General features: G+C 48.4%; 1 protein-coding gene across 3 annotated transcripts in view; it reads right to left on the minus strand.

The window, feature by feature from the left end:
• The window catches only part of LOC119160778 (uncharacterized), a 255,029-nt gene that overhangs the window by 125,889 nt on the left and 101,796 nt on the right, over window positions 1–27,344 (minus strand). The window contains exon 3 of one of the 3 annotated variants that reach the window (XM_037413012.2): window positions 12,807–16,067. The exons of 1 other annotated variant lie outside the window; for it this stretch is intronic. In XM_037413012.2, coding sequence (XP_037268909.1) covers window positions 15,879–16,067 — 189 coding nt within the window. In that variant the 3' untranslated portion in view covers window positions 12,807–15,878. Of the gene's footprint in view, window positions 1–12,806; window positions 16,068–27,344 lie in introns of those variants that run through there. One more of the 3 variants, XR_012887760.1, reaches the window with a different exon arrangement.

Genomic DNA, 27,344 nt, shown 5'->3' on the forward strand with positions numbered 1-27,344 from the left:
AAATTGGAATAAGCGCACCGTGGTTTACAAAAAAAAAGTATTATTAGAAGTTAGCTCCCGGTGTGAATGTCTGCCTATTTATTTTGTACTGCCTTCTACATGTGCCACAAAGACATTTGTTGAGGATGTGCTGCCAGTCAAGCCAAGATTGCATACTCGGTCAATGTGATGGAAATAAAAACATTAGAAACACTGCCACCTCTACTAAGAGCATAACACTTCAGGATCTTGGAACAGCAAGGAGGTGCACAAGAAAGTTAAGCCCACTCTTGCAGAACTTTCAACGCGAATTTTTCAGAGTGGGGGAGGTCAACATGCTGTGGCACTTTTAAACCCACGAAACATCCGCAGAAAACAGGGTAAAGGCAAGTCAAAAAATGCTGCTATAAAGGCCTGCGCATGAACAGCTTTGTGAATCTAGGCCCAAGTGTTATGCTTTGTGCAAGCCAAAATCCATGTGAATAATGAAAGCGTACCTCTAGGAGTACCAGCGTAAACAAATTTTGGCAGTTGTCTTTCTAGTACAAACAGCAATCCCTGCAATGAAAACATAAACATTTTATCCTAACGGTAACAGTGTGAGCACACACACGGGCAAGCGGAGCCATGTCAAATTGTCAGTGTAACCATGTGGCATGATGAACTATTCTCTGGCCAACACATGCACAGTTTGCTCCTAAAAAGCGATGCTTTCATATACGTAGTACAAAAAGTCTGCACTTACCAAAATTCTCTTGCTTTCTGTACTTTAGCATCGTTGGGAGCATCTTTATCTGCAGTATAACCAAATTTGTGCCATATCCTTGAAAAAAAAAGTATTAAAAGACATGCATCAAATATTGTTTCATTTGGTAGCAGTGAAGTCAGGTTAAGAACAGCCAAGTGGGAATCAGCCTAATTATGTGCATGCGGCAAATCCCAAACGGCGTTATTGAGGTTGTCGAAATTTCCATCGATTGATAATAACGTCGATATGCGACTTCAACGGCATGCCAAGTTTTCACAGCGCATTATGATTACATGATGCAGAATAATGACAACGCTAACGAGAACATACAGCATTTATGATTGTCTTTTACAATATTCAGTTTTGCGAAGGTTTTGCATCACTAAAGAAATCTGAAAGATTTGGGTCATTCCTCCTCCAATTGTTCTGTCCATATGTAAACTGCTCGCTTGATGGTGCGCTTATAAAATAGTACGTTCAGCGCAGAGGTGAAGCAAGTGACGCAGTGATGTGGGCAGATTTTTTTTTTAGGCGTGCGGGGAGGGGGGAGGAGGGGGTCCGCTTGTCTGAATAGGCCGGGAAAGCGAATATGGTCATCATTATGGGCTCCCTACGCCCGGCCTAAAAAAATTCTGTGCGCAACCGCCTGGCTATGCCAGTGAAGTGATGCGACAATGATTTGTTGTTCACTTACTGATTTACATACACTTTACACTCTAAAAAATGCGGCCCAAGGCCCCAACACTCAGCCGTTAACGTTACATAAAGCCAATGGTAGAAAAGTGCCAGTATGAAGGCAGCTACAACCCCGCCCTAATGTTTTTTCAAGCGAGGTAGTGTTGCGGAAATGAACTTTTAACTGCAAAAGTACACTGGCACTGCAGTGGTGACAGGGGAAGCAAGAGGGTATGCAGGTGATAATAATAGAGGTAATTTAGTCTGATATGGCTAGCAATGGATACGGTAAATAAGAAAGAGCAAATAATTTATCTTTTAATAGCGCAACCACTCAACAATGTATTGTAAGAGCATTAAATGTTGCTGGAAATGCCACTCACCTGCACGCTGATGCATGCACAGTCCTTTGTCCGACGAGAGAACATCGCTTGCACATAGCTGAAGACGTGTTTACGATGTGTTTGTTCCACCCAGCAGCAAAATCCACAACTTCGCGCTCCATAAAGATAAATATACACTAACCTTCATCACGAATAAGTAGAAACGCAAATCTGTGACACACACACACGATCAAAACATAGCTCACAAGCTCGCATGTCCATGTGCTCGCCGACCACAGATTATATTGTCACGGGGTCGTGACGTGGCCGAAGACAGGAGACTTCGTGTTGGGATTTAACTGTTTATTTGGGCGAACCTGTGCCCGGTAAACGGAAAGTCCAATTACAGCAGCAGTCTCGCACAGATAGCAGTCTCGGACTGGTAGCGACGAACGGAGCGTCGGCCTTCGATCAACTACTCACAAGCGGCGAAGCGCGTCGGCATTTATACCCTTGCCGTCGAATGTTCTAGCGTTATCGCTGGCGGTGGCGTAGGTTCCAGAACAATCTGTACCGTTCGCACAGTGGGCGTGATCTTATCGAAATGATCTACTACAGTCCGGAACCTTCTCGAAAACTGCAGGCGCGGTTTGCGCTGAGAATCGTGTGGTGTTTTGGGACGATAACAAAAACTTGGGAAATGGAACGTGGCATTGCCCCCCTCTGAAAAAAGGCATCGTCCCGATGCTTTAACTAAAGATGAAAGTACAATAATAATGCAAGAAACTACAATGAATAAATTACGATACAACAATAATACAAAAAAAATACTGGTTCAGTTTGTTAACGCGCATGAAACGGCTTGAGGCGCGTGACAAGGACGACTTCAGGTCGCGATCGGCGTCGTTGAGAGTTCGTGATGCCATCGGGGACAACCTCGTAATCAAGTGGGCCGAGACGTCGAAACACCCTGTACGGTCCGAAGTACCGTCGCAGAAGCTTTTCACTTAGTCCACGTTGGCGTATCGGCGTCCACACCCAAACACGTTCACCGGGCTGGTATTCCACGAAGCGTCGTCGAAGGTTGTAACGGTGGCTGTCGGTCGTCTGTTGATTCTTGATACGGAGACGCGCAAGTTGTCGGGCTTCTTCGGCGCGTTGAAGGTACTCGCTCACATCGAGGTTTTCTTGCTCGGTGACGTTGGGTAACATGGCATCTAGCGTCGTTGCCGGGCTCCTTCCGCAGACCAATTTGTATGGAGATATCTGCGTCGTCTCCTGCACCGCCGTGTTGTATGCAAAGGTCACTTACGGAAGAATGGCGTCCCATGTCTTGTGTTCGACATCGACGTACATTGACAGCATGTCGGCGATCGTCTTGCTAAGCCGCTCGGTGAGGCCGTTGGTCTGTGGGTGGTACGCTGTCGTCCGGCGGTGGTTTGTTTGGCTGTATGCCAAGATCGCTTGAGTTAAGTCGGCCGTGAATGCCGTTCCTCTGTCGGTGATAAGGACCTCCGGGGCGCCGTGACGTAGGACGATATTTTCGACGAAGAACTTAGCTACCTCGGATGCACTGCCTTTTGGCAGGGCTTTTGTCTCAGCGTAGCGGGTGAGGTAGTCGGTAGCTACCACGATCCACTTGTTTCCGAAAGCCGACGTCGGGAACGGCCCCAGTAGGTCCATACCAATCTGCTGGAAAGGTCGGCAAGGTGGATCAATTGGCTGCAGAAGTCCCGCTGGCCTTGTCGGCGGTGTCTTGCGTCGCTGACAGTCCCGGCATGTTCTCACATAACGAGTGACGTCGGTGGTAAGACGTGGCCAGTAGTACCTTTCTTGAATCCTCGCGAGCGTGCGAGACACACCGAGGTGCCCTGCCGTCGGATCGTCGTGCAGGGCCTGCAGGAGTTTTGGTCGCAGAGCTGAAGGCACCACAAGGAGGTACTTAGCTCGAAGCGGTGAAAAGTTTTTCTCTTGTAGAAGACCGTTTCGTAGAAAGAACGACGCAAGTGCGCGCTTGAATACCTTCGGGACTTCGGTGGTCCTGCCTTCGAGGTATTCTATTAGGGCCTTAAGTTCCGGGTCGGCCCTCTGTCGTTCAGCGAAGTCGTCGGTAGTTATCGTTCCTAAGAAAAAGTCGTCATCCGGGTCGTCGGGTAGCGGTTGGTCGACAGGCGCACGAGAGAGACAGTCGGCGTCGGAGTGTTTTTTGCCGGACTTGTAAATGATAGTAATGTCATATTCTTGAAGTCTCAGGCTCCACCGTGCGAGGCGACCTGAAGGGTCCTTCAAGGTGGCTAGCCAACACAATGCGTAGTGGTCGCTCACAACTTTGAAGGGCCTGCCGTAGAGGTAGGGGCGAAATTTCGACGTAGCCAAGATGATGGCGAGGGACTCCTTTTCTGGTGTGGAATAATTTGCTTCTGCTTTGGATAGCGATCGGCTGGCGTAACTGATAACCCTTTCAAGTCCGTCAGCCCTCTGCACAAGAACGGCGCCAAGACCTACGCTGCTTGCGTCAGTATGTATTTCTGTCTCAGCGAATTCGTCGAAATGGGCAAGTAACGGAGGCGTCTGGAGGCGATGTTTAAGCTCCTGGAAAGCATGTTCCTGCGGCGTTTCCCACTTAAACTCCACGTCGGCCTTGGTAAGGTTAGTGAGAGGATCGGCGATGCGGGCGAAGTTTTTCACGAACCACCTATAATAGGCACACAGGCCCAGAAATCGGCGCACGGCTTTCTTGTCAGTGGGCGGCGGGAAGTCGGCGATGGCGGCTGTTTTCCGTGAATCGGGACGAACTCCAGACTTGCTGATAACGTGCCCCAGAAACAAGAGCTCCTCATACGCAAATCTGCACTTTTCTGGCTTCAGTGTGAGTCCGGAAGTCTTGATGGCTTGAAGTACAGCTTCAAGGCGCCGAAGATGCTCGTCGAAACTCGAGGAAAACACGACGACGTCGTCCAAGTACACCAGGCAAGTTTGCCACTTCAATCCTGCCAGTACTGTATCCATAACGCGTTGAAAAGTTGCAGGCGCTGAGCAAAGGCCGAAGGGCATCACCTTAAACTCGAAGAGGCCGTCCGGTGTTATAAACGCCGTCTTCTCTCGGTCTATTTCGTCGACTTCGATTTGCCAATAGCCAGTCTTGAGGTCCATTGACGAAAAGTACTTGGCGTTATGGAGCCGATCAAGTGCGTCGTCTATTCGTGGGAGAGGATACACGTCCTTTCTTGTGATTTTGTTCAGGCGGCGATAGTCGACGCAAAAACGTAGGGTCCCATCCTTTTTCTTCACTAACACCACGGGGGATGCTCATGGACTCTTGGACGGCTGGATAATGTCATCCCGCAGCATTTCATCAACTTGTCTCTTCATGGCCTCACGTTCTCGCGTCGAAACCCTGTACGGACTCTGACGGAGTGGTCTGGCATTTTCTTCGGTTATGATGCGATGTTTCGTGATTGGGGTCTGCCGAATTTTCGATCACGACGAAAAGCGATCTTCGTATTGCAGGAGCAGGGCCTTGAGCTGTTCTTGCTTATCGTTCGGAAGTCTGGGATTGACGTCGAAAGCTATGGGAGGGGCTTGGTTCCTCTGAGCAGGTTCTGCAGAATCGGCGAGGGCGAAAGCACTGGTGGCTTCGACAATTTCTTCGATGTATGCGACCGTTGTTCCTTTGTTCACATGTTTGTACTCATTCGGCCCGTTTACATTGACCCGACGAGGGCGCGTTGAATCGAAATAAACAGGTTTTCTGGACTCGCCCTCCCCATGTATAAGCGGACGCGTCGGGGTGGAGAGTCGTCGTGGCGAGTCCCGTCGACCGGGAGACAGGGGGTAGCTTCACCGAACTCGCCACGCTCAGAAAGGGCATGTTTAACCGGTCGCGCTGAGTTGACGGCTCGTGACCTCTCCCGCCCGTCGCAGTCTCCGCTTCCCCTGTCCCCATCACTCCGACGTTGCTCTTTTTCTGTGGGCCGGTACGCGCGGTACGCGCGGAGGACACCGTTCTGTTATGCGGTAAATGCAGATCACTTTTACGTTTAAATCTTGCTTGGCACGTCCTACGAGAGCTTGTTGGTTATCGTTCTCACGACCGGCTATTTTGCTCTGCCCGTAGCAGGAAATCGGCTTGTGCGCCAGAAATCTCAAATACGTGCACATGAACGCTTTAATAAAGTTTGTGGTCACCTCGCCATCAGAATACATTTGCGTAAATTCACAGAATTGTCTACTAATGCGCAGCATTCCAACTCCGCTTGCATTTATTTTGCGTTCTTCACAGCCAGGTTCGACTATGAAAAGGCAAATACTTTCGGGTATTTTATTCTTTGTAAGTTTTGTTTTGGGTTTTTTTGCAAGTGGTGTAAATTGACTTTATCACAAAAATTAAGTGCCTTTACCAATACATGTAATTTTCCCCAGAGGAAAAGCGTAGTCCAGGGTTGGTTTCGCTCTTTTTAATTCGTGTTTCATGAATTTCTGAATGGACTTGGGCATTTCGAACGTTTTTTCGGGTTTAGCGTTCGGGTTTTGGAGGAGATGAGGGTCGTTCCACGCGAAATATCCCAGACAGTACGCTAGACCATCTACGATTACACTCTAAAAAGTAATGGTTGGTCACTTTACTACACTATTCATTTTTGGAACCAATTTTCTAAAGAAAATTTTAATTTCTTAAATATGGTGGCAGTTAGGTTGCGACGTAACTTCGAAAAAGTGACATATTATACGCAGCACGGTAAAACGATTCTAGTCGGTAGGAAAAGAACCGCATTTCCTTGTTAAAACGCATTCACCACTAGTGTATGTTAATGTGCTTTGCGGGGAAGCAATGCAGTGTTCTTGACCAAAGTCAAAAATTTTTACAGCTTTTCAACTTTTTCAGAGACAACGCAGCTGCATAGCTTGCTTGCATTGTTGACGGTAAGTGGGAGAAAAACACGAGTCACGAAGACAGTAGTTTGGAAGCGCTGGCACATGAACTCTGAAAAATTTGCAATATTGTTCATGTTTAGGCACTTATCGGTCTGTGTGGCGCTCCATATAAAAAATATACACTTTGGATCATTTCAAAGGGTGCAGAAACGATATTTATTTCTTTAAGTTTAATACGAATCTTTGTTTTACGCGAGAAAATATTATTTATATTCGGTACGGCGAATTCCTGGAGAGACCAGCCAGGGGTGAACAGGAGACGGTGCGTCAGGCTGCGGATACGCCTGCGGCAAGCGCTGTGCCGCAACAGCACCACTACTGCCGTCGCGTTGTGCAGTGTTAGCCAAGACACCAACACAACCATAAAGTACAGCTGGTGCAAACAGAAAAAATACCCAGACAGCCATCGCGGTGGCGGAGCGACAACTGCGTTAACAACCGCAGCCCCCAGCGGCGAGAGCGCCCGCTTGGAGGAGCGGAAACCGGTACCGGAAGACGGGCTTTAGGCTCGCCTCGACGCAAAGCATCGCTGCGATCACCGCTCACCTCAACTCGTCCGTGCGAGTTCATATAAACTCGGGCGCGTCGAGGTAAGCTGAACCCGCCACTCAACTCAGCCCGCCCCCGTCGCGTCCATGTACACGGGCCTATTGCTGAAATTCGTGAGCATAACCATTGCTTTGCCTCCCCGCAGCTCTGCAATTCCTCTTGCGACGCAAATATTTCGGGTGACCAACAGATGCCGACTGCCTTCAATGACGCCTTCCAAGTCAGGTGATTTAGGAGCGCCGACTGAAATAATGACGCTTGAGTGAGGTGGAATGGTGACTTGTTCTCCAGCACATTCAAGGCATGATGTCTTGATGGCGTGCGCGGCGGTGGTGCTTCTTCTGTGGATAACGTTATCGACTTTGTTTTTAGGTTGATTACAGCACCATGGAGGCATAAGAAGTCCATGCCAAGGATGACATCTCTCGAGCAACGCTGTAGGACTACGAAGTCTGTAGGATAAATACGGTCGTTAATGGTGACTCTCGCTGTGCAGATTCCTGCAGGCGTTACGAGATGACCTCCGGCTGTGCGGATTTCAGGGCCTTTCCAAGCTGTCCTAACTTTCTTTAGCTTCGCGGCGAACGACCCACTGGTGACAGAATAGTCGGCTCCAGTATCGACGAGAGCGGTCACACTGTGGCCGTCGATAAGAACGTCGAGGTCGCTAGTTCGCCTGATGATGGATGGTAGCGCAGACAACGAACACGGACAAGAGAAGGCACATAGACACAACACAGCGCTAACTTTGAAAGTTAGCGCTGTGTTGTGTCTATGTGCCTTCTCTTGTCCGTGTTCGTTGTCTGCGCTACCATCCATCATCATGCAACCATACCAACAAGCCCAAATCGCCACCCTCATTCGCTAGTTCGCCGTCTCGCATTACAGTTAGGGCGTGGCGTCGGGTCACGGCTGCGTCGGCTTGTTCCGCTGCTTCCATGTTGCGTCGTCAGGCCACCTTCGGTAAGTGAGCTTTCGCCGTCAGGGCTTTGCCTGGTTGGCATTGAGTTCGGAAAGCTCCGTCGCGGCGTCGTCGGAGGATCTTCGGTAGTTCGTCGCACAGCAACCGCACCTCCACCGGTTGCTGCCCTTAGTTTCCCGGATACGGGCTAGGAGACCGGCCCCTCGTTGGGTCGGAGTACTGCCGGGGGTGCGGTGACATGCGGCGGCTAAGCGACGGCGAACGGGAAGGACTTCGGGGTGTCCATTGAGTTCCTGTCAGGTAGTCGGCGATGTCACGTGGCCGTTCCCCTGGCTGCGGACGTGGTGCATCGACGGCGAAGCCACGCAGTCCCATCTGTCGGTACTGACAACGGCGGTAAGTGTGCCCGGCCTCGCCGCAGTGGTAGCAGAGTGGGCGGTGGTCAGGGGTGCGCCAAACGTCGGTTTTCCTCGGCGCACTGCGCTGGCCCGTTGGTGAACGGTAGGTCGTCGGTGGGGGTGGTGGCGGCGGTGGTGTTTGGCGACGGAAGTGCGACGGGGCGGCGTTTTGGCGTGGACGGGGAGGAGCGTTGTGGCGCACTGCAGCGGCGTAGCTCATAGTTTCTGGCTCGGGCAGCGGTGTTTGGGGAATTCGAAGTGATTGCCGAACTTCTTTTCGCACAATGTCGGCGATCGAATCCACTTGAGGCTGCGCCGAAGGCAACAGTTTGCGCAGCTCTTCCCGCACGATCGCTCGGATCGTTTCACGCAGGTCGTCGGAGTCACTGGCTTGAGAAGCAGCGCATTCTGGAGTCAGGCGACGATTATACTGTCTGGTGCGCATGTCCAGCGTTTTTTCGATAGTGGTCGCCTCGGATACAAATTCTTTGACGGTGTTCGGTGGATTCCTCATTAGTCCCGCGAAGAGCTCCTGTTTGACCCCTCGCATGAGGAAATGAACTTTCTTCTCCTCAGGCATGTCTGGGTCAGCGTGACGAAATAGGCGGGTCATCTCCTCTGTGAAAATTACAACCTTCTCATTTGGTAGCTGAACCCGGGCCTCTAGTAGAGCAGCGGCCCTCTCTTTGCGAGCGACGCTCGCGAACGTTTGCAGGAATGCGCCGCAGAAAACATCCCACGTTCGGAGCGTGGACTCTCGATTTTCGAGCCAGGTCCTTGCGGTGTGTTCCAAATAGAAGAACACACGACGCAGCTTTTCGTCATGGTCCCAGTGGTTGAGGGCGGCCACGTGGTCGTATATTTCTAGCCAGGACTCCGGGTCTTCGAACGATGACCCATGGAAAATTGGTGGTTCCCTGGGTTGATGCATGACCATCGTGGGCTGGGACGCTGCGGTGGTCATTGTCTCTGCAGTCGCGGTCATGGGATTGGTCTTCCGCGCCTTGTCTTGTAGAAGCCCGTACTCTGGTGGTAGCCCTTGCTGTCGGCGGCTTGTTCGCTGCTCTTGGTTGGCGTCGGTGTCTTCTCCGCGACGTGGGCTGGGTTCACGGCTTGACGGGGGCATCCGGTACATGAACGAAGCAGCACGTCCACCAGATGTCACGGGGTCGTGACGTGGCCGAAGACAGGAGACTTCGTGTTGGGATTTAACTGTTTATTTGGGCGAACCTGTGCCCGGTAAACGGAAAGTCCAATTACAGCAGCAGTCTCGCACAGATAGCAGTCTCGGACTGGTAGCGGCGAACGGAGCGTCGGCCTTCGATCAACTACTCACAAGCGGCGAAGCGCGTCGGCATTTATACTCTTGCCGTCGAATGTTCTAGCGTTATCGCTGGCAGTGGCGTAGGTTCCAGAACAATCTGTACCGTTCGCACAGTGGGCGTGATCTTATCGAAATGGTCTACTACAGTCCGGAACCTTCTCGAAAACTGCAGGCGCGGTTTGCGCTGAGAATCGTGTGGTGTTTTGGGACGATAACAAAAACTTGGGAATTGGAACGTGGCAATATGAATATGAGTAGTGCGAACGCGAACCTTGTTGCGCCGAAAAAAAAAAACGTCGAGCAGTGGCAGCACAGGCGTCAGCGCAATGCTTTCAGTGTGTTCTCCTAATACACTTATAAAAAAAAACTGAGGTACACTAAAACTCATAATTAAATATAAAAAATTGAGTGTAAATTTTTATTAGTGCTAGTATACATAAATACTGAATAAAAATTACTTTGTAAATTGCATCGCTTGCTACGCTAGCGCCACACTTGTCGTGCGGGCGCAGATGGCACAGATTTGTCATTCTGCCCTCAAACTACACGGTGAAGCGTGCTACTAAGTGTACGGCTGATGAAAAGCGCGTCTGGGTCCGCTTTTTTTTTCTCTCCGATATATCTGGGGGGGGGGGGGAGGCTCCCTATGCACGTGTTTCGGTGCTTGATCGACTTTGACGTCCTTCCTTCGCGGACGAACGGCGTGTCTAGGATTTTTTTTATCGTTGTTTTGCACGTGTTTCGGCGTTCGGTCCGTTTTGACGTGCCAACTCTCCATTCTGCTGCTGCGTGTGTTAGGTACTTGCCGTAGTTGTATTCTCAGGCCTTATGAGTTCAGCCAGCGCTGCTATCTTATTATCTGCGGATGCTAAAATAAATCACTGTTTTGGTTTGGTGAAGTTTGGCACACAGAACAAACAATAATCTGGCCCATGAATATCAATGTGGGCGGCATGCATATTTGTGTGCGGTGTCCTGCCGGGGAGTAACCGTTGCTTGACGAGAGCATTTACAGCGGTTCCTCCTTTCGTTGCTCCCTTACAAACTTAAGATGAATGCAGTTGCTCCCCCATTCTCGAAAAAGTCGGCCATCTTGTTGCGCTTGGTCTTTTCGGAGAGTAACAGTCGGTCTGAAGGAGTAAAAACAGCCGTTGCTCCCATTTTGGCCGTTTTTGGCTTAGAGTGTACATACGCACTATTATTTCAAAATAAAACACCGCAAACACTCACTGCCCGCGCTATACAACAGAGAACAGACTATCGGGTATATAGAGCGCAGTATTTTGACCTCCCTTCTAGTGCCAGTGGGCGGCTTTTACTCGGCCTAAAAAACAATAAACATTGACACCGTAACGCGAAAAGTTACATGGGCTAATTCGTAGCACTGATGCGCACCGATCATTTAATATGGATCTATCTAATCTTCAACATGCCTCTAGCCCGAAAATACGAATTATCAGCTGGCATTCGACCATGTCGGCCGAACCAGCGTTCGCAGTGCTGGCGCACGAGTCTGCAAACACAAACATAGCAGCGGCGCTTATGTGGGTAAACCGGCGAAGCAGCCAGGCGCCCCGCCGATGCCATACCGTGTCGGCTTGCCGACGGCTTCGGTAGGCTTACGAAGGGTACGGCTAAACGACCACCAACGATCGCAACATGCGGCTCACGTGGGATTTCGTCGTCGTTATTTTATACTCACAAATGAACAAAAGGTAAGTGTCCCATGTTCGCGGTGTCTCACCGAGTGATGTAGATATCTGTATATTTACAGCGACGAGACCGTTCGAGGCACGGTTCTTTCGTCGTGCTGGTAAGTCGCTCCCCGTGTACCACCGGCCGCACGATTAGTCGTATCCGCGATCGCCTACACGCTGGATGTTTGATAACGATTGTCGCATGGAGAAAAAGACATAAGTTTGTGTGAGCTTTAGTGCAGGCAACTATATTTTCTGTGAAAGAAATTGTATGGGACGTTTCCTTCGCGTGTGCCGGCAGTGCACTCGCACCGGCAGCGAGCTTGATTCCGATGACGTACGAAGCCTACTTTTTATATATATCGCTTTGAAGTTGTGGTCACTGTGTGGGTGCACGACCGCTGATGAACAGCTTACTTTTATTAGCGTTGTCAGTGTTCATCGTAGTTTGAACTAATTCGGCACATGGAAGCGAGTTATCCGCATTGCCCGTGTTCGGAAATTTTTACTTGGTTTCGGCCCACCCGTTCCGGCATGGTGGAAACGCGAGGGCGCTTGCTGTGTGCACTGACTGCGTGTTGTACTACTTGCCTCTCATAACATCTTCTATTCGTTTCATAGTGCTTCGCTTTCACAGTGGCGTATAGCCTATATAACTTGTTTTCATGATCGCCGGCCTCGCCGAGCATTGCAGTGCAGCATCGACAGGAGGCGATCGCGGCGCAGTTGCCCTCCCCGTTGGTCCCTCCGATGCCGGGCGTTCGCGCGCGACACGCACTGTCACGCATTTAGTCCCTGTTGGACGAAGCGTTCGTCCGTTGGTTTAACGACTGCAGTTAGTCAAATTTATCGAATTTCGGCTTAGAGTGATGCTGTTATATATAGGTGCACGTTAAAGAACCCCAGGTGGTGGAAATGTCCGGAGCTCTCCTTTAGGGCGTCTTTTATAATCACATCGGGGTTTGGGACGTTAAATCCAAGACATTATGATAACTTTATGATGCCGATGCCTCCTTTTTGCCAACAACAGAAGCTGTGAATAACTTAACAAACTGCTCGCCATTAAAAAAACTGCAAGTTCGAGGTATACACCAGCTTCAAAAGTGATCCGCGTGTCTATATCTGTAGAAAGTATATTCACTGAGGGAAAAAATGCTTTATGCACTCAGAGTAACCAGCACTGCACACACGTTTCATGCACGTTCAGTGGGCAGTGAAGAACGAAATATTTCAAGATATCAAGACAAACAAGATGGTTTCAATTGATGCATACTTCTTCTTTAATGAGAATCCCTTTTTCACATGTTATAAATTACATCGACGTATTTACACTCGAAACAATAAAGGCTGGATAAAGCAAAGCGCGCACATATTTAAAACAATGTCTTCTATATGTACAAATACGCAAAATCTTACAAACCGTTTCACTCGGCAAAACATTTTCTTTCTCGTTACATGTGTGAAACACATAAAACGAACGAATCTGGGCAATGTTTTGGCGAGAGTACACGAAGATTGCCTTGTACACGAAACGCTGTGTGAAGTAACGGCGCACTGCGTCAATCAAAACTGCAGCCACAACGACCCACTGAGTTTCGCCAATACCTGCGGTATTTATTCATTTCTGCCGCAGCTGAATACCACAAAACAACATGAATGTGCGTTTTGAAAGTAGCTCTGGGGAGCTTCGAGGAAGGTCATTTAGATGGTCGCCATACCACCCAACACTCGCGATATGTAACGGAGCAAGCCGCTGCTTACGCCCAGGCTGGCATTCAGCGCAGTCTACAGAGCTGCAAGGTTAGGCCCTCCACCACCTTTCACAGCCCGCGTGAAGCTACAGTGCAAACAATGAACGCTGTTGACCAAAACACTCGTAATGAATCAAAAGACGGAGCCTTATTGCCGAAATTACAGTTAGCACACTGAGCTCATACAGCTCCCTGCTTTTATAGTTTTCGTATTCGCTCGACGAATTTCCATCGGGCACTGAAGTATTTTCACGCTGCAGAAAATCGGTCAAATTGCTCGACCCGAACGAGGTCATAAGAGGGCGCATTTCTGTCTGATGCTGAACTTTCAAAGGACAATGAGGTAACCAACATTCCTTCCCGTATTAGTAAACAGCAATACCACGATGCGAAAGAAAACGCTGGGTAAGCGAGACAACGCGCAGGAGTAAAATACAGGTGGCGATGGAACATTCGCGCACCAGCTCTTGCCAATTTTAATGCCGTCTACAAAGGCATACACGTAATGATTTGTTGCTAATGATGATCAAAGGAATACGGGTCGTAACATAGGAAGTTTTTGAAAACTTCATAAAACGAGTGCAGGCAAAATGCAAAAAAAAAGGGAGACCTGCAAACTTGTGACGTCAAACTAGCGTGTCTGTGAAGAAGTTCAGGCCTGAAACTCAAGCCCGCAACTTTAACCGTCAGTTCCTCTTGTATTGACCTATTATGATAAAATCAATAACAATAGAGTGGTGAAATAATTTTTTTCCCTCAAGTGTCCCATCTAGTCCCATCCAGTTGCGTCTCTGAAAATGAGGAAAAGGAAAGGCTTCTTTGGTTTCAGAGGCAACACTCGACCTTCCTGCTGATGAGTGTCTCGACACATACAGACAAAACGCAGTCATGGGCGTCAACAAAGGGTCACGGTGTTCAAGAAAAAAAAAGGAAAACCGGGGAAGAAGCGAAGAATAATAATAACGTCATCCAGAGAGCAAAGAAACACTGTACATGCGGCTTTGCAACGAATGTACCACGCAAACACACCTTGTGAGAACACGCACACTTCGGCCACTTCGAGAGTCGAAGTAGCCACGCTCAGTCTCAGCAAGCCTTCATCGCCTGCAGTCACGCCATGTCGTTTACGCCCTGTCGATGAATAATCCCCGTTCGAGGTGAGTTCGTCGCGATACTTCTTGGCACAGACACACTATATATAGGAGAGCGATTTTTCGTCCCTGTCGATGGTGCGTTCGACATTATGAATGCCGCTGAAGGGGGCGGCAATGTCCGTAACACGACTTGCTTAGACCCTCCTTGATCATCATGAAGGGTCCCACTCTGTGCGGATGTTGTCAAGTGCGATAAGCAGTATGCGGAGCACAAAGCAATAGCATGCTACCTTTCATGGCGAAAGTTGACAAAAAAACGTGAATTATTGTGCATATATAATTACAGAGCACGAATTTCTGCTTTCGTGCGCTGTATTACACTGACAATCATACCTGATGTTCGATGCTTCACCTTTAATAAGTTCTCCTAATGTTTAAGCATCAATGTACGAAATGAATCATAAAAAAGTTAAATGAGCGAAATCACAATTGCAACAGTCTAAAAATGATATTTTACCCTTGCAGGTAACCCAGAAAGCAGGCGACCACCCGTAGAGATTCAAGTGAAGCGGGCTTCGAGAGAGTAGGATCCGGTCCGTGCGATGGAAGACTGCAACCAGATGTGAGTGAGACTGTTGCAAAAACTCTACGTCGTTGCTGCTTCTGAAGCTATAATAATGTCAGAACACGTACAAAAACCATACCAGCACCTACAATCTCATTTAAAATTGTCAGAAAACGCCAGTTTGATTTGGTTGAGGCCAATAAGCGCATTAAAGCAAGAAGTACCAGGTGAATGGCAATCCACTTGAACATAGTGCAGAAAAGCCGATGTCGTCACACGCAGCCCGACCGTGTCGACGTCTAAACGCGACCTCACGAAGACACTGTGCCCACCATGCGGTAGGGGCCAGAATCAATAACGCTCAGGAACCACGCAAGCGACGCCCGCTTCAATTATAATGCCATAACGAAGCACAGGACCCGTACGGAGTATGCCAAGCATCTTTGGCTTTACAGTTATTTCGATTAACGCCTAAATTCAGCCTTTCGCAGGTCCCAATGCCGCTTCTTTCCAGTGCAAGTCAGCGGTCACAGTCACCACCAGTAGTCACAAGTTTCAAAAACAAGTTTCTAAAGTGGGCGAGCCACCAAATGTCTACAGGTTAAACAATTTTCACTCGTCATATGTACCGTACAGAAACAAAAATTCCGTCCCCTTGAAAGCACAGGCTGTCCGCCGAGTTGTGATGAGGTCATCGACGTGGTTCCCGAGCATGTAGTTGTGAAGCATGAAACTGCGTCGTCGACAGCGGAACACACACACGCGCACACATCGTCACGAAGACAGAGTTCACATTCGCGGCGGCGCCCCTTCCTGCAGCGTCCACAAAGCGGCGGCCGGCCCAGCGGCGTATGGTCCGCAAGGGGCGCACAGTCCGCGCGGTGTGTGCGCGGCCGTCACGGGCGATAGCTGCTGGCGTCACGACAGTGGGTCCGGCTGCGTCGAATCAGAGCTCGAGTCGTCCATCTGAATGTCGGGTGAGAGCGCTGCCGGTGGTCTAGGCGATGAGGACGCCTTGCAGTCCGAGCCCCCGTGGGACGTCGAGTGTTCCTCCTCCTGCTTTTGGCGCTTGTGCTTGGTGCGCCGGTTCTGGAACCACACCTTCACCTGTGAACAGCAAGACACCGACTAAGTTTGCGTTTCTAACAAAACACATAACGGTAAACAACGAAAAGCACTTCGGTGCTTCATATTTGTTGTCACCGTTCCATTTTCTTCCGGCAAAAAAGTGGCTGTATATAAAGGCAGGCGTGCCAGGTGACGTCATATTATAGGTAATCACGTGCAGGCAATGGTCAAGTAAGTGTTTCTTTTGCTAATAAGCGAGAATTATTCCAAAACACACAGGTGCTTTATCGCTCGGTTGCCCATGGGAAACGACATATAATGCGAATCGACGCTCTGAACCACAGTGGTGAAACATAGTATAGGTTCATCACTACGAATCGCATGAACGTTGCGTTGGAAGCTCCCGTGATGCTCCGCATCACCCCGTGGTCCCTTTTAGGGAGATGGTGGAATTTTAGTTAACGCGCACGTTGCAAATTTTCGTTGTTCGACAACGCACATTATTCCTACATCGGCGCTACCTTCGAGGTCAAGATCCAGTGCCTATATGTATCAGATGGCCAGTGAACCGGGGGTAAGCGAGAGTGGTTGGTTTTTCGCAATCATGAAACTCGCTAGCTGATGCTGCCTGCGTCGACTTTGCAACACGCTGTGGGGAGGAATGCCTAGAGGAGAAGGGGGAGTGAGTGAAGGTTAGGAGACTCTCCCTGCGTCGGCGTCGCGAGCAACACCCTCTAAACATTCTTCAGGTTTCTTTACATCCTCATTTCACCGCGTGCTGCGTCCCGCAGAGGGGCCAACAGAAGAACTGGAAAAGCGTCTGGCTACACTGGCTCCACGATAGCCAAATTCAAAGTGTCACGTAAAAAAGAATCTGTTTGATTGCAATGCTACGCATATCACCGTGCCTTTTTTTTAAGAACGACTTCGTGCTTATACCACAGTAAAGTAAATATGAAGGAATAGATATTCGCAGGTTATATCTACGCGTAGTGTGTTTCATGTGTAGCGAGTTTTTAACAGCCGCCTTTTTTTTGCGCTCGCAGATTTGTGAACTGCACTTGCAAGCAGAGGATTTCATAACGACGCTGTCACATTAAGATGAATGAATAGGAAGGATATTGGAAGTAGAACGGGAGAAACGAAAGCTGAAGCACAATTTTGTACCTTTTATCTTTTCAAACTGTCTAAAATACTTTCCTCAAAGCCAACACGTCGTGAATCGCAAGTGCGGAAGACCTCAAGAAGGGAGAGCGCTGCTTTGAAAGAAGCTATAAACAGGTCACTTGAGTCTAGAGAACTTCAGCAAAAAAAAAAAACAAGGTGCCTTCATATTTGGGCTTCAAGACGAAGCTGTCAGGGATCTGCAATTATAATTTTTCGACAGTACCTATCAGTAACGAGTGCGTAGGGTTTCTTGTCATCGAAAACAATCCTTCTCTTTACGTAAATGCTCATTGACTGTTCTTTCAGATCTCTTCTGTTGCTTTTGACCGGAGTGCAACTCCGATAGTTCCCTTGTGGTAGCGCTGTGCCAAGTGCTGTGCTTGGGGTAGCGCTGTGACAGGGTTCTGGTAACGAAGCTAGTTGTGCAGAAACTGTAATTGGGAGAGTATACCAAAGACTGTGTCTCATGCAGTGACCAATGCGGTATCGTCACTTCACTGGCATTTTCTTTGCTGGAACCATATACCGACATTGATGCCTGCGAAAACGGCCGCACCGCACAAACTATCTTGCACCTGGTAGTTTGCATAGCAACCAATTTCGCCTTGAACAATGTCTGCAGGCTGAAAAATGACCGCATCCAAGACAATGCGCGGAAGAAGGCCTCAGCGCGGAAATCAGCAACACTGAAGAAAAAGTGATCTTTTAACGGCATAAAGCTGATCCTGTGTCGTGTGTTTTCTTCTTACAAGAGTGAAACTACCTTCAGAATGCTTCACTTGTGCCCTACAAAGCTTCCTGAATACATGACATAGTATTTCACAACCATCACAGACTATTATTACAACACCAGTAGAAGCGAGCGCGACACTCCAGAATACCGAAACGCAGCGCCCGCACGGGCCCACAGGATGACGTCATGCAACCACCGGAAAGGCCTTAGGAAACTATGGGTGTTAGTTACGAGGCAGGAGAAAGGGAGCGTAGGAGAGACGAAAGAGGTGAGCGACGCCCGTGTGCAATGGGTGAGCGAGCGCAAGCAGGTGGTAGGAGAGCAGTGGACAGACTAACGCGCAGCTCTTGGAGATAGGAAAAGAGGAGAGCCGCACATGTGTAGTGTGAGTGCGGACGCCGGTTGAGTGATTTACCCGCAAACAAGAGACCTGAAATGGTGCGTTCATAGAGTTTTATACAATAATACCTAGAGTGCAATCTGGCGCTACGATCCTGTACCCCCATGGTAATTATAGGAAGTAAGGGCTTCGGATTGAACTGCGTTAGCAAGCGAACGTTTTGCGAATCCTTCTCAACAATTTCAGTTTCATTCTTCCGCAGCGTGAGTAGTGGGGTGTGGTGCAGAATACTGAAGCAGCGCCTTTGTTGTTCAAAGAGGCTGAAGACACTAGTCCTGAAATTCGCTGCGGCTTCAGAGCTTTACGAGTCGTATTTTGCAGTTTAAGCGAAGCGTCGTCCACTCACCGCTGTGGGTAGATGTAGCGTCTCATGTCAATATAGAATATTACACCAAGTTCACCTTTTTCCTAAGCGCGTCTTCCCAAACAACGCTTATATCGACTGCATAATGACAGCGAATTTAAGTAGATGCACCGTCACGCTCCTCTGACTCGACTGCACAACAAAACGCGAGGTGCGTTTGTGGCAGATCACTTGCACAGACGCACGAGGCATTGCAGCAGACAAAACGTTGAGTGTTTCTCACTCAATACTGAATTGTTATTTTCATAAATATATGAGGCGTACTTTCGAGGGCAAAACAAGCATGTTTGTCTTCAAGTGTTGTAAAAAATAATCGATTCCTTCTTGATGGTAAATCTGAAAAGCAATAGCAGAGCAATGCATACCCTAGAGGTTACATATGTCCAGGTTTCATTACTACCTCAAGATCACGGAAACGTTTTGCAAAAAGAATTCCGTACCGAATATTGAAGCAATTTAGAATTAAATATACCTTCACATCGCGTTATTTTACAGTCGTCAAATAAGCGTTGCGAATGTCAATAACGTAATCCATTCGAAGCAGATCCGAAGCTTGTACTTCCCATAATTCCCATGGGGGTACAAGCACCGCTGAAGGAGCCCACGCAGACACTAACGCCATATTCCCCTCTAGGTAATATTGTATGAAACTCTATGGGTGCGTCGAAGTTGTTGTTGGTGATATGTGTTGAAATTTTGTGTTTAACCGAGGCTGTAGGGCCTATTAAAAAGCTGCAAGACTTCGTGTCACAGCAACAAGCTGTGCCAAAGGATCGAAGCGTTCACTCTCTTGACAGTTTTGTCTCTCTTGGAATATAAGAAGCCCATCCAAATGAAAGTCGCAGAAGTATTGTTAAAATATATTGTATTCTGCACGTTTGACTTGATTTCCCCTGTGTCCAATGCTCTTCCGAATTTGAGTGAATGTTTCTTTGGTTCCCTTGAGGTTTACTCAAGTGAAAGTTCCCTGTACTTATCCCTTTCTGATGCGTAGACATGGAGCAGGACTACGCTAGGCTGGTAGAAACACAATGTAGTATAAAACCTCTTGGTCTGTAATGTAATTTGTGTTCGTACAGAAGAGGCAAAGGAGCTCATTTATAAGCGCCCAAGCACTGCGTACACCTGGCTAACCAGCGAAGCTGAAACGTGCCGCCATATGGTGGCAGCCAAAGCCAAAGCGCTGCTCAGCGGCGTCGGCCCTGGCGAACCTTCCCGCCATTGCCCCGTTGGACTGCTCTTCCTGCGAAGCCGCTTCCTCGGCTCGCCGTTGTCGCTATCATTCGGCTCTGAAGGCTGCCGGACCCTCGCTGCGTAGTTGCTGCTTGGACTTTGCCAGCCGGGCCTGCTCTTGTGCCCGGACTGCTGAATCGGCCCGGCGAACATGAATTCTTTCACGGATCAGCTGTCGGTGCTGTTCATGGAAAGTTGTCTGGTGTTCACGCGTTCTTACAATACGTTACCACCTCAAGGGAAAGTTGTAAGTTGAGACTGCTGCGCACCGGCTCGGGGGCACAGCTGCAAAGGGTTGAAGGATTTCACTGACGGTGTTCCTAATGGTGCATGCACTATAGGGTTCAACGTAGAGAACGATGTAACTGACGGTGCAGCCAATGGATACCGTTATCATTGGTCGTGACGAACGGTTTTAAGGGCGAAGCTCGTTGAGATCTCACGATGTCCTTCCGGCTTCAATGCATCCGTGCGCCGTGCATAATAGTAGCGCTGGTGCAAGACATCTGTGCGCAAAACAGTCTTCAGAGCGCACATATGAATAAAAAATTGGCCATCCATCCACTCGTTCGACCATGCATCTGTGCGTCTGTCCATCCGTGCCTGCATGCGTCCTTCCATCCTATCACAAGTCGGTGACTTAGACGTAAATTATGAACCTGAGCATCTAGCTTCATCAGCACCATCTTCAAGGATATGCGCGGGTTTTTCATTTCTCTATACAGCTTTCGCTGTATAGAAAACACCGTCCACACAGCATCATTATGTCGTATGCTGGAGGTGACGGAAACCCTCGGCGGGCCATCAGCGCACGCGGAGGCATCCAGTCGTTTCGGAGAGATGCCATGACTGTACACTCACCGTCCGTCTACATAAAAAGCAGCAGCGCCTACGGCCACTCAAGATCTGTTGACGCCACCAGACTAAAATTACTGACGATAATGCGGCGAACAATGCTAGACGCAAAAGCATCGCCCGTCGGGTTCCTCAGTATACCAAAGACAAAAAATTGCCCCCGGCCAGGTAGTTACAAGATATAGACGAGCGCTTTCCAGAACACCCAACAAGATTTAGACGCAAGTTGATGAAGAATCTGTTCGGGTACCCGCGCAACGGGTGTGATTGTCTTTGGTTCGCCGAAAACCTTTCCACCATCTCTGGCATGCGTGACCATGAAGCAGGATGTGCGGCGTTGATGATCCGCCCCTGGGTGTCATCGGCCTGCCCCGATAAAATGCCCTTGTCAGGTATGCGACCCGTTGATCAGAGGGTTGTGCCACATTTCAATATCGCCAACGTGTACACCCTTCACCTAAACATGAGGGGCGTCGAGGAAAGTTACCCCGCCTTCCGATCGAACGCGCACGTCGCTCATCTCAAGGCAGAGACCACTTTGATATCTGTCAAGTGATGTCTCTGTCAATTCCTTGAATATAACGAGAAAAAAAAAACGTCTTCGCTGGTCTTTCATGTTCACATATTTGAAGAACGCTTACTTTTTTTTCAGAGATATGCTTTTCGCGATGAAAGCAAACTTAGTTAAAATCGTCGCCAAAGCATAGGACATGATTACGATGCCCGCTGTCATCATGTATTTCGTTTCAGGTGTGAAGGAGGAGCCATGAATTCAGAAGAAGAAGAGTGTGGTTTTCTGCAGACAGATCATTGCAAAGGTCGCCGCCTGAGCGTCTCGTCTCAAAAGTGGTGCAAGCTAGTGGAAACAGGTTGCGCGTTATCTCAATTAATACGACCCCCAGCATTCTCTCTGCAACCATAGAGGAGCTTTGGGTGGATGCCAAACAGCAGTTGGGTTTAATTAGAATGCGCCGTCGAAGAGAAGTTGCTTTAATGGTATTTTATTTCTGCGTCGAATAAAGAACACACAAGTCAGAATACAAGAACCTTATTAGAAGTTAAGATGCTCGAAAGGAAGCATTCAAAGGAGTGGCGTTACCACTGTGGCGTGACACAGTCACCAGAGCTGTCTGCAATAGAATCGCTAAACTCGAAAATAGCGGACAATGTAGAGATTAACGTAAGAAAGTCATATACGAGCAATAAACAGATGGTAGTGAGCGCTGCGTGTCGTGTGTGTTACTCGGGTGGATGTTTGAGAGCCTTTGTGAGTGTTTGCGAGAGTCAAGGTTGCCCCGCCGCGGTGGTCTAGTGGCTAAGGTACTCGGCTGCTAACCCGCAGGTCGCGGGATCAAATCCCGGCTGCGGCGGCTGCATTTCCGATGGAGGCGAAAATGATGTAGGCCCGTGTTCTCAGATTTGGATGGACGTTAAAGAACCCCAGGTGGTCGAAATTTCCGGAGCCCTCCACTACGGTGTCTCTCATAATCATATGGTGGCTTTAGGACGTTAAACCTCACATATCAATATCATTCAATCGAATCAAGGTTGCGCTAAATTCTTACAAAATGAAGAGATACTGCAAAGTTTTTGCAGTGCGCAAACATACGAAGGAACAATTGAATATAGGCAGAAAGAGCACTGCTGTCTACGTTGTCTTTTTTATCTTATGTTCGCGTGCTGAAAAAAACTTGCCAGTATTATTACACACCCTAAGTAGCCCAAGCTTTCACAAATGCAAAGATATTCCCATTTGTCGTGCCGACGCGCCACCGCGCGTTTGCGCCGGCAATTTACTCGTTCGCAGCTGCCACGAGTGGTTTGGCGAGCTTCTGTAATGACATACTGAGTGAAATTCCCTCTCGCTACATGTATACCATCCCGGCTCATTCAGCAAAATTATGCTCAGTGATGTGCACTATTGTCAGACTAGCGCTAAATAACGGCATGCGATAGGAGTGCGACTCAGTAAGATGCAAGAATTTCTCCCGTGATGAGTGGCAGAGAACGCGCAGTGGTACGCGAGTCCTCTTAATTCAGCTCGCGCATTAGTGTGGGCTCACAACTAAACGGAAAAGTCGAGACTAGAGGTATTTGCGCTTCTCCTTGTCCTGTGCCAGTGAAAAGTCACTTGGCACTATTGTGACCTTCAATTTGCATTGCCACTCTCTACCATAGGCACAGTGCAGAAAGGATTTATGCCTGTATACATACATACTTGCCAAACAGTGGTAGGCGGTTTACGAGTACACAGCATGAGAATAGCGTTTCTGCTTAAACAACTTACACATGCTTGGCGAAATGCACCGCAAGCAGCGGCTCAGGGAAACATTGTCTGCCCAGAGCAAACCACATTGGTGCGTGTAGGCTCACTGGTGCGGGTAGAAGAGCGGCAATGATATGCCCTGAGAATAGGATTTTTGTAACACAATGAGACACGTAAGGCGAGACGCGCTTTTCACGAAGAGTTTAAATTCGTAAGAGGATCTCCAGTGCACTATGTATTGTGGGCAGCTCTAAACATTCAGGCATTCTAAAGGTTCGAGTGAGAAAAAGGCACATGTGGGGGCAACTGCCACTCCTGATTAGCACATTCACCCTGCCCGTGGGATACACATAAGCCATTGTACCAGTTTCTTGATGATCAGCTGCGGATATGTGCGATGTTTAAGTCGATAGAAAATATTATCAACTGACGGATGCACAGCAGCACTTCAGGCCCGTCGTTTCATAGATATAACAGACAAATAACGCTGAAAAATAAGCCCGATGTTGTTCTCTGCAATCATAATGCCTTCACTCCTCACTTCACATCAGGGGACCTATTACGAAATTTTCGGCGTAGCTGATGTCTCTAAAAAATACAGCATGCGAATCACTCTGAGTTTTGTATCGGTGTGCACCATGTGTAATCCTATATCCTTGTAGATAGCAGGCCAGAAAAGACGATAGTCTTTCTTGGGGACCTTTGACGGAAAAATTTTGGTCTGTCTGTCTGTCTGTCTGTTTGTCTTACTATAATGAGACGTATATACCCCCTGCCTTTCTGAGTAGCACTCATCTTCTTCACTACAGTACATTTGTCTGTCCACCCTTAACGATACCTCAAACGGCATCAAACGGCCGACCCCATCCGCAGCGCCCACCAGTATTGCTATAGCTTCAGCGTTAATAGTTGTGCGATTGTCAATTAAAAAGCAACTATATATTGCGCATATCTGAGGCGCCATAACAGCACATCGAAGTTTTGTATGTGTGTCTTTATACTAGAAGAGGCACACACAAGTACTAAGGACTGTAGCGTTTATCGCGCCACGCTGACAGTGCAACGCGATGTTCAAAAAGGTGTTTCCAACGCTTTCCTACGACGACACGGTGGTGGCACCTGCCCGTCGCTTTGCGTTCTACACCTTTTCACCTCCGAGACAGGAGCGCATCTTTTCCCGTGGGCGCGCACGCCTTCGCTTTTGAAGATACCTGCCAGATGGCGCTCGTGTATAACGTGCCTCGATGCGCTCGTTCGCCACCGCTATACGCTCAAGGCACTCTAACGCAGCGCCTCTAGAATACGATTCACCAATTTTCTTGCGCAGAACATCAAACAAACGTTTTGTTCAGTCTCACCAGATGGAAGACTATCGTCGTTCGATGACATTTGCAGTGTAACATGCAGATTCGGGGCCAATTTTTTAGCAAAGCTACCACTCTCTTTTTACTGCAAAGAAACAAGAGAAACACGCAATAAATCTTACTTTCCTGGGCGTCATACACAGCTCGTTTTCTGCACTGCAAGAACGAAACTGAGAAAAAAATTAATAAGATACCACAGTAATTGGTGGCGTTGCCGAAACAGCGTCCTCATAACTGCTTCCGAAGAATAGACCACCCGTCAATTGCATTCTTGAAGAACGACAGCGTGCAGGCCAGCCATATGTAACCCGCCATTGAAGTCCATATGACAAACGCGGGTCATATATCCCCCATATCCCAAGAAAGTGTGCCTTCAAATTCTCAAAGCCATCTCGAAGGCTGCCGACCCACCCCGGGAACGAACCTGATCGACGCGTGCTCGACAGCTGACAGTATCGCCCAACTGTTAATAATTCTCAGCTTTACACTCTGACCCTCAACAATCCGCAGCCAGATCGTGCGAAGGCTTGCAATCAGGGACGCTTAGCCCAAGCACGCCACAAAATGATGCAATCCCCTCCATCACGGCAGTGCTCTTTGTTTATGAGCAGTCCAACCCGTGGCCCGAAGTCGCAGAGTGCTGCTTATACTTCGCATTACCATTGCCTCTAAAATGGAGAACAAGGCTATTTACCTTGTTCACATGGATGTCGTAGTGCTGATGCATTATGAGCTTCTCTATCTACGATAAAACCCACCAATGGGGGCTAGAAAAGCACGGCGACTTCAGTACGCTGACACAGTTTCTTACGAATTCTTCTGAGACAACTCGAAGGCGAGAGCCATCTTCTGCGAGTAAGATTCTATCTCCCATTTGCCCTCTTCTCCACCCCACGCCCATAAAAAAAATTATGCACTTAAGGTAGCTTTTCACTCTCAAGGATCCGTCCACCTTCAACCAAGCGATGATGTCGTGTAATGACCCGCAAATTTAAGTGATCTCTGACTCCACGATGACGTCGTGATGGCGCATCGGCTTTTGGAGACTGAGATCACGGGAGTTTTTGCATGGAGCCTTTTGACAGCTTACTAGATTCTTGCCAGACTTTTCGGTTCCTCAAATTCTTGTGGACAGAATCGCCAACATAGCCAGCTGCCAGCTAAGGTTTCTGTCTTTAAAAAAAAGGAAGAAGAAAAAAATACTATGGAGCTCCAAAACGCGCAATGCGAGTGAACTTGTTTTAATTTTGCAATAAATCAGGCAGAAAAGATGACATGCGTGTACGTTTCACGACGACTGACTGCTTCGGTGATATAAATTTCTAGACTTTTTCGCCGGCATTGCCGAGTCGGTGATCAAGCAGCTCGTATCGCTTAAGCATCCTACAAAACACTACTCCTGCTTCGTCGCTTATTGAGCAGAAAAAAACTGGCCACTGCTACATTTTATTACAATCTAGAGGACGCTATGTACGACGTGAACAATGGTTTTTCTGATACACTACATTGACCTGTGGGCTCGTTTTATAGAAATCGCCGCAAAGAGGCCTCCGCTCGTGCACCACCTCGTTTCTTCGGTCGCTACTCTTCTCCTCCACTTTCCTCCTCGTGCTTCCGCTCCGCCTTCGCCCATTTTCTCATCTTGCCCTGATTGCCATCACTGTCATGTATTCAGCAGTACTCTCCGCATTCGCCTTTTTTTTTCATGCTCGCCTATGCTGATCGTTCACGTTATGCCGCTAGCACGAAACACACGGCAGCTGCACTGCGAAATAAAGCTTGCGCATGGGGTAGGTCTCCATGTTCGGAGACAACAGCGCAGAGCCACATAGTTGAGCTTCACTGTAGCCACATCAGGTTCAAGTTTTCGCAAGTATGAGCCTTCAATGCATAAAATCAATTTTAGGGAGACGAGTGAGATGTCTCGCTCACAAAGCAAGTCCCCGCCATGTCTAGGTGCATCATGAAAGTGACTTTGCAGGTGTGTACAAGTTCGTATTGGCCCGAATTCGTGCGGTTTATAGAACTTACAGAAAACCATGGCCGCGCTAAAAAGCCTAAATGCGCTTTTGCATTTAGTGTACAGGTGAATTAGGTGGCAACATTATCTTTCAGCCAAAAGCCGTTCGCAGGACTTCTCGCGAACAATGCGGCCTCCTCCGGTGCATCTATGACAGACGCCACCCTTCAGTAAGGAAATCAATAAAGCCGTTAGCAGGGAATCAGGATTGTATAGCAGGGCCGGCGCCAGATGACACCACAAGAGCCTCTCGCATCGAGCACGCCTGCCCCGTCTGTCGCACGGCGACGCGCAGTCCAACAACGCACCTTGTTTTCGCTGGGCATACAGTTTCATACAAAAATACCTAGAGTGGAATCTGGTGCTAGTGCCCACGCGGGCTCCTTCAGCGACGCTTGTACCCGCATGAGAATGATGGAAAGTACAGGCTTCGGATCTGCTTCGGATGGATAACGTTCTTGAGATTCGCGACGATTCTTTTCCGAGTGTAAAACAAAATGATATGAAGTTATATTAAATTAAAACATGCTTCATCGTTTAGTACGCAAACTTTATTGCAAAAATTTTTGTGACCATGGCGTAGAAGCGAGACATAGACAAATTTAACCATCAGGGCATGCATCGCTCTGCCATTGCGTTCAAGATTTGGCATCAAGATTTAATGAATTATTTTTTGACAACACTTGAAATAAAACGTGCTTGTTTTTCACGTAAAAGTACGCATGATCTATTTACGCAAATAACAGTACAGTATTAAGTGAGAAACACTTATCGTTTTGTCTTCTGCGACGCTAGGTGCGTCTGTCTCAGTGGTCTGCCCCCAACGCACCTCTGTTTTTTTTTTTTTTTGTGAAGTCGAGTCAGCGGAGCGTAATGGTGCGTCTACTTAACTTCGTCATCGCTTTGCAGTCGAT

Source organism: Rhipicephalus microplus, chromosome X (genome assembly GCF_043290135.1).
Source record: "Rhipicephalus microplus isolate Deutch F79 chromosome X, USDA_Rmic, whole genome shotgun sequence".
Classification (NCBI taxonomy): Eukaryota; Metazoa; Arthropoda; class Arachnida; order Ixodida; family Ixodidae; genus Rhipicephalus; species Rhipicephalus microplus.